Source organism: Pezoporus occidentalis, unplaced genomic scaffold, assembly GCF_034315485.1.
Source record: "Pezoporus occidentalis ecotype Australia unplaced genomic scaffold, CSIRO_AGI_Poc_V1 ctg66, whole genome shotgun sequence".
Classification (NCBI taxonomy): domain Eukaryota; kingdom Metazoa; phylum Chordata; class Aves; order Psittaciformes; family Psittacidae; genus Pezoporus; species Pezoporus occidentalis.
Genome location: NW_026916009.1, coordinates 3326447 through 3341722, shown reverse-complemented (window position 1 = coordinate 3341722; position 15276 = coordinate 3326447). Strand labels below are relative to the sequence as shown.

The window sequence follows — 15276 nt, the reverse complement described above, 5'->3', positions numbered from 1 at the left end:
TTCACTTTTTAAATTACATGCTCTAGTACTAGCTGGAATGTCACAAAGTGTGACATCTGTCCATTTTTTTACCTGCTGAATAGAAAAAATCATATGCTATTAAAATCTCCATGCCCATTTGGTGTTTATAGACTGACCACCTTCATTACTTACTGCTGTCACATAAATTAGAAATATTATAAGCAGAAAAATATCAGCAAGCAATCCACAGTACTCCACTGGAAGATCATATGTTGATAAAATCCCTACTTGTGTTACCATTTTAAAACAGATTTGGCTCTGAATAGAATTAAAATGGCTTGAGGATTTTGTATTATTCACTTTCACCATCAACACATGAAATAGCAGTAATATAAACTTACAGAAGTCTGTTATAACACTATTGCCACCTTTATTGATCCTTCTATGATCTTCTCCTCAAACCTACTCTTAACCTGGTATATCGATAAATGGATTTTAACTAATGATATTAAGCTCCCTCAATTCTTCATTGATCAACTTTTCTATCAGCTGCTTTTTGAAAAATTAAAAATTTAGCTTTAAGATATTCCTTTTTTGGTCATCGATGATTTACCTATTATCACCACATAACATTAGGGACAATAGAAACACAACCTACACAAACTAAGCAATGCATAGAGTTCAGTAGACAAGTAGGCCCCTCTTAGACTTCTCATGTGAGAGCTGCAGGTATCTAATTCTGGAATCTGAATCACTGCTTGTTCCCATGAGCACAGCAGTGATATAAATTATTGCCTATACAATATCTTACTGACCTCAATATAGTTGTGGGCCTTAATTCATCATTTGTCCTGTGACTAAAGGTGTTTTGTGCTGTCATTGGCCACTTCCATGTTACATCATGTCTAGACCACGTGGTATATAATGTAGTATGAGGAATTGTATATTGTATTTGATTTTTCTCATGTCTGATTTTTAATTAGCTGCCTGTGGAGAGCACTGCAAGTATAGCTATTGTTTCCAATATCCATACTAGCTTGTAACCATTTATGTATTTTAGAGCTCCTGTATCTTCATAAAGCATTATGCCATCATGACAGAGCCCATGATCTTAAAGTCCAGATAGTATTTCCCAAGTACCTTTTTTTGGAAACTGAGTACTATTCTCCATATACTTAAAAAATAAAATAAATAAATAAATAAATTTAAATGCATGTGCCATTTTGGATAGAAGTTTGAGATGAAAGGTCATATTAAAGGATAATTGGATTTGTAATTCTCCATTCCAAACTGTTTAGCAAACCCTGTTTGCATAAATGCACATGTATCATTCTTTAAGAGCACACTGACAGTTGTATTATCAAGTTATTATTACAGACTTGGCTTCTTACCAACCTTGCCAGCAGAGTGAAAAAAGTCATTGGCCTCTTGTAGCAGTGCTTTCCTTCCTTCCATATGGAAGCACACTTCTTCTTGTAACAGACAGATTTTCTGATTTGAAAGCTTTAGATGTTCTTTTTCTGTATAGTCCTCTGAAAGCAAAATCTTATGTGCTTCAGCTGTCAGCTGCTCCACAGTGGAATTCCATTCCTAACAAGAAAAATGCCATTTTAATCAACTATACCTAGAAAAGTAATATACCTTCACAATGACAATAGAAATACTGGAAAACATGTATTGCATTTATATGCCTGAAAGATACCACTACTTCCAGTTGGAGTGACTTCTCAGCAAGCTTAGGTTTTAGTGACGAGTTTTCAGCAGTGTCATCCTATGTTCTTTGACAGTTTCACAGGCAGAAATAGCAGTTACTAGTGTATCTGCTGAGAAAAATAATCTAGATAACATGAAGATACGAAACTTCTGCTTGGTAAGACCAGACTCCCATGACAAACATCCTCTTCAGCCCAACTATTTAACCCAGAACAAACTAAAATACTGCCTACATAATAACTGCTTCCATTGATACAATTTCTGCTAAGAGCCATCTGTACATCAAATTTAGGGATTAAGCCTTCATGAACAAAATTTTTTCCTTACAATTTTTCACCTATGATAAACATGATTTCAGTGTTCAGTCATAATACCTTCTTCAGGTAATAAAGAGGTATTGAAAGATGCACTAGACTAGACATCCTAAATGGAAAGAAACTTTAACTTGGAGTGAGTCGAGAAAAAAAGCATTTCACATCATCTTGCCTTGCGTCTACTGCTTTGGTATTAGTTACCACTTTAGTTTTGCTGTTTTTCTGTAGAGAAAATCTTAAAATAGTAAAACTGTTTCACAGTGTACTTTATCCTGCTGTGCTTCTGAATACCTAAAATTGGTGCCTTATTGTGCTGTTCAAAATGAAAGGAGCATCTGATGTTATTCTGCAATTCCCCATGCCTTAGCATGTTTTCTCCACTTTTTCTGGCAATGAATTAGAAAAGAGAAGGACCTTTTTGAAATTTATTTAGAATTTCCTTCCACAGATTTTTATCAAATGTCTTATAAAGCAGACAGAAAAATATTTTAAAACATTTTTTTTTCATTAAACCACTCATATTTGTGCATATGGCAGAACAAGATTACAGGTTAGAGTATTTTCAGCATGCTTACATAATTTTGGGGGGTTTCAGTTTTTTTTTTCAGGGAAATTATTGCTGGTGGCTTGGAAGTTTTCCAAGAAAAAGTAATCTGGTTATTCAGAGATTAATCTGGGGCCTAGTAGAAGCTTTTTTTGTTTGTTTTGTCTGTTACTGGTAAGTAGCTATAGCAAAATCTTTCTTGACTTTTTTTGTTTTGTTTTTCTTTCAAATTAAAATAATGACCACTTCTGAGATCAGGCTGCAATAATCTTCAGCCTGTACTGAAGCCCTGCACTATATTGTTTAATGCACAATCCCCTTTTATAAAATCCCATCCTTGTCTCTCTGTCCTAAGTAATACTCAGTGAGAATGAGGATTTTGAGGATAATTATAGTCTGCTGTGCTGTATTTGTCCCTTTTTACCTGAAAAATTGATTGGCCTATTTATGAATTGGGTATAGATTCCCGACATCCAATTGTACTACCATGCAGTGTCATCATCTTCTAATACTTGCAGCTGGCATGACTGGTCCCAAAAGCATTCAATGGTCAGATTATAATAAAAATTGCACTTATATTTAAATATATAGTTTTTATGAGAATTAGGAAACAACACTGCAACTGAGAACTTTTTGGGGGGACTAATAATAATTAACCTAAAAAAGGCAAAAAAGTGTAGTTGAATATGTGCATGCTCATTTCATTATTATACGCTATTTGTAAAATAATTAAAAATCTATTGCAGAATGAAAAATGCATATTTTAATGTGTCAGAAAAGGAAATTGCTTAGCTTAGAAGCAGATGCAGAAAAGAGGATTTCACAGTAACAGCATTCATGAACCTGCTTGATACAAGGTACCCAGTTGCAGCTTCTAGGTGATATTAAAGCAGAGGTTAAACTCTATCTCATTTAGACTGAGGCAAGTTTCTAACCTTTCTCACAAGCTCAAAATCTCTATTTATTATAATAATTTATAGTTTTAAATATTCCATGAACATTACAACCTTACACACTCCCTGAGGGCATTAAATGTAGTCAGACTCATTTGTTATCCTACTTGATCATAACTCAAGCTTGGTTCAATTTTCTACAAAATAGCTAGCAACAATTTCACTTTCAGCTTTCTATTTAGAAGGAAATGTCTCTACACATAAAAAGGCTATTCTTTCCATCAGCAGGACATGCAAACCCAGTGGGAAAATATCAGTTTTTACTGTCCTTCAGCCTTCTACATGTTAAATTCCTAGCAATCTGGCAGTCAGCAATAAAATATTTGTTTTTCATTTTCCCTGAAAGGAACACAAAGCTTACTATTACCTTGACTTTTCAGTTTTCCAAGAAGTGCTTGGGAAATCCTCTATCCTGTTAAAGACACACTGCAGTCTATGTGTCTATGCTCAATGCCTCTCCTTAGCTCATGTCATTGGTCTTACTTTTCCTTATGGTAGTAAGTCCTTTAAACACTTGCTTTCACTATTCCATTTGGCAAAGAAAAGGAACTCCTTCTAGGTTCCTTGATTTTTCAAGAGTATTAAATATGATGAATTAAACTATTGTGGCTTTAAGTCTAAAAAACTTGAACTTTTTGTGGCTTCAGCAAATACCTAGCATAAGCCTTCAACCATGAAAAGAATTATTAGACAAAATCATAATGCATATCGTTCTTCTTTCTGTACTTACGGTATTGTTGCTAATTCAGACAGCAAATTACAAGAATAGCCTTTCTGTACAGAATATGGGGAAGACTAATGACCATTTAGCTAGTTCTAAAATTCAGCAATACTTTAGGACACCTCAAGTATTTCTATGTGTCCCTCTTTCTCTGGAAATGCAGTTTACTCATTTACTGCCTGCTACTTCTGCTTTTCTTGTGCCATAGGTCTGTAAAAGCTTTGCAACAGAATTTAGGTCTTCATACTAATCTTCCCTAGATGAAGTAAATGTGTTTTCTGACCTGCTGCTTGGAGAAGCATTCAAAATATTATTCTCATACATGACAACCCTGAAGCAGTTAAGTGTAAATTATGTAAACAGGCAAACATCTGATATTCAGCTACAAAGCTTACAAAGAAACATAACTACGAAGAGTCATAAACCTGATAGTTGCTATCAACACTAGAGCCAAACACAATTGCTTGAAAATCATTGAGGAATGATCCTCACCCAGGAACAGCACACACCTGATGACAGCACGATTGAGGTATCTCAAAAAAGGTTCTAAATACATGCAATTTAGGTCATACAAATATCCATTTTATATGTGTATTTATAGATGTATCAACATTTCCTTCAATCCCATCTTGCCTTTATGAGTGACAGTAACAGATCTATTTTCTCAAAAGCTGATATTCACAATGAAAATAGTATTTTTTATAACTTTGATTCGCAAGAAATAAATGGGTGAATACCTCTTCCAATCCTGTGCACAGTTCAGTGACAATGAATTATGGTAGAAGTGGCTGGCATTTTATTCTTCCTGAACATTAAAATTTTGTAATATTCTAATAAAATTGTTTGTTTTTTGCAGCATGGTTTACTATGTAAACTACCAGTCTGGTACTCATCACTAAATTGAAAAAAACAGCTAAACAACATCAAGGATTACTCCTCTTTTACCTTATCAATAATTTTCAAAGTTTTAAATGAGAAAAACACTGACAAACATGGAGGCCTGCATTAAAAGTAGTAAAATGAAAAAATATCTTCTTAGGCCTTTAGAAATATATATCTTATGCACGTGTACCATCTACTCCTATATGTGCTTATTAAATGCCTAAGTTCATGTTTTGCTATTAATTTTTAAATTGCTTCAGTGATCAATCGTCATATTTCTTACTTTCACTTTGACTTCCATTTCTTCAAGCTCTTGAAGTAACTCTTCATTTTCCAATAGAGATGAGCCTAAGTTTTGCTTGTGAAAATAACCCCTGATGTTTTTCTTGTACCAGGATATTACCTAAATAATAAAAAATTCAGACAGTGAAGAATTTGAAAAATAACTGTCCACTTTTTTAATAAGTACCGAACAGTTACATGAACAAATGAAGCCCTAATTTTCATTCTTATAATTTTCCATCCCTAATGTTCATGCTTTTGTTCAATTTGTATAATTTAAAATGTTAATAAATGCAGAAGGAAAGGATTGCCGTTAAAACAAACACATACTGCAGCATATGTAACAAAACATTAAAAAAAAAGTACTAATCCAGTATGACCAAATTATAAATTAACACAGTAAAAGCAAAATCAAGATATAAGCCCACATAGAATAAACATGGTTTATAACATAGTAAAGATATTTCACAGTTTTCCTAGAATCACATTAACTTAAAAATATCCCTTTCTAGGCTTACTTCAGCAAGCATATACAGCAAACACACGAGCTATACAAGAATACCTTCTAAATTGCACAGAATGACTTGCTTGATTCATAGTGGGTACCTCTCACTTTCTTTGTAAACAACACATGGCAGGAACTCCTGAGTGAAGCTTTGCATTTTAAAAGAGTAGTCTGAATGAGCTATTAATATCAAGGAGATTTCCTCCAAACTTCTCAGTCTGGAAAATCACCACTATACTTTAATTATATACGGTACACTAAGAATTACTTCCTACTCTAGGTACTACAGCTTTTAACAGCACACTATGGATCTTTTTGTTTTATTTGTTCATGTAGAAGATGTTTCTAATACATTTAACCAATTCTAAAAATGAAAACATTTAAAATGTGTTGTAAACATTTTCAGTTACAAATAAAAGAATGGGGGGGGAGGGAACACCTGCAGTGGTGTAGTCTCTTCCAAAATGTATGTGGGGTGCACGGGAATACTTGCTCCAGTATCTGAACCACCTCCTCCCCATCCTTCACTGACCTTGGTGTTCACAGCATTGTTTCATGGGTTTTTTTTTCTTTCCCCTCACTCCTCGCTATGTCTGCACAATGTTTTACCCTTTCTCAAATATTTTTTAACAGAGGTCCCATCAGCTTTGCTGATGGGCTCAGCTGTGCCCTGTGATGGAGTAGTTGTAAAGCTGGCTGGAACAAGCTGTATCTGTTGTAACTACGGAGAGGGGCAGATATAGTAGAAAACAGAAATTAAGAAGGAAAACACTTTTTTTTTTTTCCTATAAATTATTCCCACTATGAAAAACTGTGTTTCACTCCCTTTTTTCCTGTGTGTATTAAAGCACACATACCTATATGCCATAAATTAAATCTGAGCTTACCTCAGGCAGTTTGAACTCAAGCAGCCCACACTATGTATTTTCACATGCCTACTTTGAGCTTTAGGATAAGCTAGTCTCAAATAATTTCCCCTGTACACTCATCATAAGCTGATTTTGTTAAATGCCAGACAGGGTGGGTTTGGGGTATTTTTTTTCATTACAATAATCACTGTATTTGAGTGGCTGATGTTTTACTTACTATCTGAAATCTCAAATAATATTTTTATCATCAGTATGTGAAGGCATCATCATAACAATACAGATCTGCCTTTGTTCATCCTGGGGATATTTCATTCTCTTAATAACAATACTAGCTAAGCCTTTCAGTAATCCTCAATGCATCTATCTTCAAAATATTACCAGTGAAGCATCCTTGTCTAATTTTATCAATAACAAGTTAGGTCAAAATGGGACCACAAACACATATTTAAAGAAAAATGTAGCACTTCAGGTTAAAGTCCAGGCTTTAGTGATTTTTCTATGATCAAGTACAGCCTTATAAAGAAAAGGAATCTTAAAATAATCTTTTATGGGAAAAGAACTATCAGTATTGCATTGTCCCAGAGTAGCTACTCGTGCCTTGTATATACGATATTTGTGAAGGACTGTAAAAGTTCCTGGAAATAGAAAACCCAAACAACACTAAAGGTGATGCATACCAGTCAACAAAAGCATTGAAGTTATAGTGGAACAGTCCATTTCATTTACGAAGTTTCTTACCTATATAGACAAAAGCACTGTATTTTTTTAGCCATTTGGTTTTGGGTTTGTTTGTTTTTTTTTTTTTTTAATGAAAGGACTTTGTTTACACAATATCCCCAAAAGCAGAACTTGTTTAGAATATCAGCTAACAAGAGTAATCATTTCAATTGCAAATATTAAAACCAAGTACTCCATATTGGTACATGCATACTTTAACAAGAATCCATTCACTCTCAGCAAGGATAATGACTGGCCAACAATGGAGTGAGTGTGACAGGATATCAGAAACTAATTTGGTTTCAAGGTGTGTGGCTTTTTTACATAGGATCAAAGTCAGGGAATCTAATTAAGTTGGCCCATACATGCAAGACTAGTAAGAGCAATTAAGTTATCACTGCCAGGAGAAATAGGACAGGCAATCAGACATTTGGAAAAACACAGAGGAGAAGCACTGGCCATAATTAAAACATTGGCAGAATCACTGCTAAGTTCATTGGCACCATGATTTCACCAGAAGTAAGTAGCAGAGAAGTAATCTTAAATTGATCTGATTATAGTTTTCAATAACTCCAATCTATTTAGGTCTAAATCTTAACATTCATTGTAAAATAGTATTTTTTATATTTATGAAAAAAGCCTTTGCAGAATGTGCTATAATAAAACATGAAATCAAAACTTCACAGAGGAACTTCATACAACATTTTGATGACACAAATAGTGTTATATGTTAGATGACAATCTGCAGATATGTCTCCAAACTGAGATAAATTCAATGTTTTCAGTCTAGCTGTCAGCAGCAGCACTATGCTGAGTACCAGCTATTGAAAAAAAAAAAAAATAGGAAAGAACACACCACCAGCAGATCTAGTCACATTTGGATTTTCAGGTCCTCTTTATCAGATGTTAAAATCAAAAATCACTGGTTTTGATTACAGAATTTGGCTTTCAAGCAAAGAAACAACAGAATCTTTCCATAACCTGCCATACAGAAATTCTTCCAGGTAAATAAGATCATAAGCCTATCAATTTACTATGTAAGGTCTACAAGCAAAGAATGCCCTGGATTTTTGTGTAAAATCCAATTGGAGTCTTTAATTCACTAAGCTTCACTACTTGATATTTTTATTTAAACTACTTTTAATGAAAATTAAATAGAAACAGGAACTGTGACTTATACCAAGAAAATGCTTCCCTTATACCTGTCCAGATAGCAAATGTGAGAGTTTTACTCTGCTCTTATCTGCCCTTGATGTGACCTAGTACAATGAATAATTTTGTCTTCTATATGGATGACTGGATCAATTAAAAAAAATTACTTTCATGAATCTTCTTCCAAAGATAACTAATTATACACAAAATAGGCCAATCTGCCTCTGATTTTTATTAATGAAAGAGATTAACAGAAAACATGATGCTGACACTTCCATAAAGGAAGTGAAATAAGTACAATTTCACATATTGAAAATACTGAAAAAGAAACATGTTACATGTTACAATCAGGACTACCACATCATCAAGTTCCAATTAGAGATTAAAGGAAAGTGCTGCATTTTTAGTTCTTCATAACCAGGCAATAAGTAGTGATCTCTGCAGCTTCTTGTCTTTTCTTTTAAAAAAGTAACCCACAGATTATGCAGCCTTCTGCATTGCATAATTATGCCTAGCAAAACAGAAGCAAAGAGCAAAAATCCACTCTTAGATCTTACACAGCAGAGCTCATCTCCAGTAGTCTGCTTTCTCTGTATCCCCTGAACTCCCATTAATGTCAGTGGGAGTTCAGTATGCTGTTTCTGCATAGGTAGCACCATTATTCATCAAGAGATGTTCATGTACAGAGATTGGAATACTAGTTTTCATATGTGTTCAGAGGCTTTGAGAGTTTAAATTCTGTCATCACTCAGAGATACATATATAATGTGTTAGAGGACAAAGAGAAATTTTACATAAAGTCTCTAAAACTTAATTTTCCAGTATCTGTATTTACACGTGAATATATTATTTGTCCATGATGCATGCAAATTAATTGTCCGTACATGTACAAATCATACATTATACCAGATTTTACTAATACAGATATTAAGCAAGTATATTCTGACAAGCATGATATTAAAAAATATTTTAATTTGTCCCCCTGTGTATACCAGCCTCAAACTGGATGCAGATATAAGCATATTTAACAAGTAGTTAAATAGTAGCCCCTCTCTTAACATCAGAAAACTTGCCAGTAGAACAATTTCTATACATACTTTTTGTGATCTGAGCACATACCTGAAAAGAAATGGAAACATACACAGAAAACAAACATTCACTGCAAAATCATTTTCAATCCCACCTAAATTAGGGTGAATTCTAGCTGATTATTTCCATTTATCCCTTAAGTGATGAGGAGAAATAGAATTCCCTAGTAAATTTTACAAAATCATGATATTTAGCATTCTGGGAAGTGTGAATTTTTGGGGATTTGGTGGGGGGTGGGGGGGGTGGGGGTGTTTGTTTGTTTGGGGTTGGGGGGGTGGGTTTTTTTGCCTTTTTTTTGTTTTCTGGAGGTTTTTGTTTGTATTTTTTTGTTTGGTTGTTTTTTAAGAAGTGTGCTTGGCTCCAAAACAAGCCCCACGTATTCATGTCTTACTCTTCAACAGCAAGATATTTCCAAAATGTATCCATTATGAATGTCCTTCCATATTTGTATACTGTGGAATAACACTGGCATGCTAAGGTAATTGTAGCTTTTTAATGTAAAGAAAGGATTTTTTTTTTTTTTTTTAATGAAATAGGACAGATTTCCAACATATTTTACAACAGTTGTAGCTGTTGTAAATTTATGAGAATACATTATATTGAAACATTTCTGTTTGAGGATCTTTCATGATATAGCTATATGGTGATACTGAAAAATCAAAACCAGTCACAGCAGCAATAATACATATTTCTAAGTAAGCACAGATGGTTTCTAATGGTTTTAACAGAAATTGATGTAGTTTTTTATGCCACAGTTCTGTTTTTTCAGGATTTTTGTCAGATGTTATTTTATAACTACATACTGAGATATGACACTTGCAGAAGACCATACTCTTTTTATCTGGCTGTTTGGGGCTTTTTCTATCTAATCATTAAATCAGTAGCTTTCACTCGGCTTCTGGCAGCTACTGATACTGAGTGCTCCAGAAATAAGGCTGTCAGCTTGGTTGTGTACCTCAACAATTCTGTTGTCCCTATGCAGAATTTGTGCTTATTGAATAAGGTGCTTCTCATCTTAAACAACCTCACCAGAGAAGTTAGTTCTTACAAAACAGACTACTGCTAACAGTTTCTAACATTTTCCTCCAATATAGGGAGGAACTTTATTTTGGAGGCAAAGAAGGAAACTTAGAGAATTACCACAATCAGGACTGTTCTGTCAGAGGTCCCTACAAAATTTTAGCCTATTTATGAAACCCTCAAAATAACTCAGCTTTAGTCTTGCTAGACTGGAAGGTACAAAACCTTATAAATATATTTAAGCTCCTTTTCTGTAATAGACTCTACTATAAAACAATAGCTACTTTTTTTTTTTTTTTTTACTATGACTTCATTACTGTATATCTTACCTGGTTCTCTTGTTGGTGCCACAAACAAATTTGCAGAACCTGCTCCAGTCCTTGGCGCTGATGTTTAAGAAATTTGTCCAGTTGCCGTCTCCTGTCTTGTAGCATTTCAAGGAGATTGTCAATTTTCAAACAGCTGCTGTGGGCTCCCTGGATCAGCTCTGGATTTACATTTGGCCCCTCACATTTGAATTTTTCTATGAATTCAGTTAGCTCTTGGCTTTTGTTTAAAAGTGCAAGTGACTTTTCCAAAAGCTCTTTAAGGACAGAATTTCATAGGAAGAAAAGAAAAAAAGGAAAGAAAAAAGTGTTTTATAATTCCAGTAGCATATTTCAAATATCAGTCGAGTATTTTTAAAACCACCTATTTGGATACATAATATGTTTTCATGCACTGCATAGATAGGTTTTAAATACTTATTTTAGGAGGTATATATCCTAAGATACTTCATTTTAGGCAGGTGTTCTTTAAACATACAAAGGTACACCTATAATGGTACATATATAAACATATAAGAGTGTACTGAGACCCTCTGAGACCAAACTTACCAGAATAAGAGGCAAGGTAGGCATGAAGGAAAAGTATTTGAAAGGAATGCTCCAAGGAGCTCCTGCCTCCTTGTGAAGCAACCAACAACAAGCAGCAAAGAGCTGAAACATTCGTCTTCCCAGCCGATTACATGTACTGGTAACTAAAGGCAAAGCAGCCTAAATCTCCACCTTCCCTATAAAGCACCTAGGGAATATGCAGAAGTGGAATGCTTCCATTTCTCCAGCCACCAAAGGCTAAGAAGATAGTTTGGTTTCCAGGAGCTCACTGCAACAAGCCTGTCCCTTTAACTTTCTTCCTTCCAGAAGGCAAAAATCAGAAATGTTACATTTCAGTCCATCAGAAATGGAATACATATAAAAATGGATAAATGAGGACAACTCATAGTTATAGACCTTCCTTTTGGCAATAAATTACTGACAGATACTTTGAGTTAAAATTACCATACAGTGAGAACTTTGCTCCCTTGAAGATTGAATTGGAAGCCCCAAAATTCTAATGAGTTACGTGAGTTCAATTGTATATTCAGATTCCCTGAAAGAATACCTGGCATTCAAGGCTGCTAAAAATGTAAACCTCATACTCCAGTAGTATAGTTGATATTCTGCCAGTTGTTAGGAATCTTATAGCAAATTTGGTTACATTTCAAATGAAATTTCATAAAATCATTGCCTCTTAAGTGCAGATAAAATTCAGTAAGTACTCTCAAGTCTTATAAAAAACAGAACCATACGGACTTGCAAAGGTGCCTGAAATAGCCACAGTATGAAATTGGGTTTGAAATATATTTTTTTTCTCCCTTTTGCATTAAAATTACCACAATATGGTAGAAGATGCTTCACAAGAAAATTTGAATTAACAAAATAGTCATCACATGGAAGAATTTTTCTAGAAAACATATGCGCAAGAAAGTTGTGGTGGAAGCGGAGGGAGCACCTTTTTTTCCCAAGTGTTACAGTTCTAGCTGCAGAACCTCTTGGAACAGACTGGGCAGCTCAATGCGGAAATGAAACACAGTCCCACTCCTCAAAGGCAGAGCAAAATGCAGGAACCACTGTAGGCAAATAGATTCTGAAGCTGGCTGGTTGCCACCTTTATGTCATAGCTCCCACCCTAACTTCACTTCTACTTCAAGCCTCATCCCTAGACAAAAGGAAAGCAGACAGCAGACTGCTCCCTTGGCCACTCTCAAGAAACTGTAGGACTTTGCAGGTGATTGTTACTAGAGCTGATTGGAAATTTCCTAATGGGAAGTTTTCCATACAAGAATCTTCATTAATAGCTATTATGATAACTTGGATGAATTTTCCCATGGAACAAAATGATGGATTTAGAACTTGCTTTCCAATCAGCGCTAAAAGTCATCTTGGTTTCCTAGCAGCTCACCTGACCTAGACTGTCTTAAAATTGAATACAAACTTATCACTACCTCTTCCATAGCAACGAAGATAGAACTATGAGAGAGCTAGCTCAAAACTAAGAATAATACATCTTTTGGGGAGCCTGATAAAGAGTTATTTCTGTTCTATTTTTCGAAATAGAGCACTTTCATATTTGTTCCAAGATTTTATTTTTTTTTCAAATACACACAGGAAGAGCAAAATCATCCTTCAAGGAGTCAACACGCAATCACACATCATCAGGAATGGAATACTCTTTGTACCTTTTGTATGATGCTCTTGTTGCAGAAGGAGGTCACTTAAAGAGTCAATATTGTCAAACTCTTGGGCATTTTTCAGGAAATCTTCAACTTGGTCAATTTTAACAGCAAACTGCATTAAGAAAACAAAGGTTGGGAAGAAGCATGGTATAATTATCTTGTGCAGAACTCCATGATAAACTCTGTATTATAAACAAAATTCAAGAGAACTTGTAAATTCTGGGAAAAAGGTATTTTTAGGGATGGCTAGATACAGATGCTTTGTGGCTTCTATGCACCTTCTGGGTTTTTTAAGGTTCTCATTTATTGAGGAAACTCAAATTTTAGTTGACATACTCTATAATTATAGTTTGTCCCTTAATGAATCGTATTTCTTACACAGTCTTCAGACTTACTGAAAATAAATACTTACGGAAAAAATTGTGAATTTTAAAGCGTTTAGTAAAATTATTTAAAAAGAATTAAGCCTTTAACTTGGCTTTCCTTCCCAGAACTTCTTTCTAACTTCATCCTAATGTTAAAGTATTAGGAAAAAAAAAACCCAAACCACATTTAGTGGAAACACAGAAATACACTTTTCAAAGCAATCCTTTGAAGGCAGAAATGAGTAGCAAATTTAAGCTAACTAATATTACAGTAAACACATTGATTAATTATAGTGGGGAAACAGCATCTTTGGTAATGAAGACTGAAGTTAGGTTACTCTTTTACAGCTCATTTTTCCATGAGTTCTGTGTTTTAAGTATTGAAACATGCTGTGTTTCAGGGAGATTTGGAGCAGATTTGGTAATCTATTGAGATTTTTAAAATGAAGACTGCAATTCTTTATGTGGCTTCTGCCCTTGCAGGTACAATTCCAACTATGAGTAGCTCAGAGTGAGTTCAGGCATATTCTGCTTCTTAGCCAATATTTATCAATTCTACTGCTTCACTTCAAGAATGAAGAAGTCAGTAGAGTTCAAATTTGTGTTCAGCATAAACAGAGATGTTGAAACCTACAGTGAAATTAAGGAAGATTAAAACCAAGGGTCTGCTTTTTCTGTCTTTTCTATTGTCCCATATTTTTCTCCTTCTTAATCTGCATACTGTAAAAGAAATTCATTAGGTATCAACATTTGATTTGATTTTGATTTGTGATTTGAGTTCTGATTTTCACTAAAGACTATTCTTCAGATGTTTTGTGATTTATCCCAATAAAACAAAATTTCCATAACCGCAGGCTGTCATTTCAAGAAAAGCTTTTCCATAAGAAGTTTAAACAGCTCCTACTTAAATCAATATTGCATTTATTCATCCCTTCTATATGGAACAGGTACAATCTGTGCTGTGCTCCAGCTACTGCATTTTGGTTTAATGATATAAACCTGTTGCAGAGACATTTCAGCTAGCCAATTAAGGATATAGTCTGCACTAGATTAACTTTTGGTAGTACAGAATTTATCATATTAATATTTATGCCAACTCTGTACTAATTTCTTTGTATCATACACATTGCCAGGATGCAATAATTATTAGATTGATGATCTTGGAGTTCTTATGGCAGGTAGCAGTAGAATGGCTTCTGTAATTTATAGGTGGCACAGGGCTATTGTAAAAACAAAATAATAGGGGAGAATTATTAAATTCTTCAAAGCTCCAGAGATGTGGGTAAAACTGAATGTGAGGCTACACAGAGTGAGCACATGCCTGCATGGTATGGAATCTCTCTCTGCTTTAGTTCCCTGAATATCAGTGAATTAGTATAAGAAATACAGAGAAATTAATAAACAGGGATAAACAACACCAAAATCTGTCTCCAGGCTCACACAATTGTCCTTTTGTGCACATCTGCACATGGAAGTTTCAGGTAAAGGATTGGCAAGCTAGATTCATGTTTAGTTTGCATAACTACAATAGCTGTATGAATATATTTAGGTGTAAAGCCTTCAATGGCCAACCAATGGCATCTGAGTTTTTTCCAATGCCAGCTGGTCTGGATTATAAGAAACAAAAGATATTCTGCAGAATGTCCATAGCCA

General features: G+C 34.5%; 1 protein-coding gene across 4 annotated transcripts in view; it reads right to left on the bottom strand.

Moving 5' to 3' along the window:
- Window positions 1–15276, bottom strand: part of CCDC141 (coiled-coil domain containing 141) — a 92895-nt gene that overhangs the window by 49771 nt on the left and 27848 nt on the right. For all 4 annotated transcript variants that reach the window (XM_062640634.1, XM_062640636.1, XM_062640637.1 and 1 more), the window contains exons 7-10: window positions 13262–13370; window positions 11052–11305; window positions 5372–5491; window positions 1357–1551 (exon numbers count right to left, since the gene is read on the bottom strand). In XM_062640634.1, coding sequence (XP_062496618.1) covers window positions 1357–1551; window positions 5372–5491; window positions 11052–11305; window positions 13262–13370 — 678 coding nt within the window. The remainder of the gene's footprint in view (window positions 1–1356; window positions 1552–5371; window positions 5492–11051; window positions 11306–13261; window positions 13371–15276) is intronic.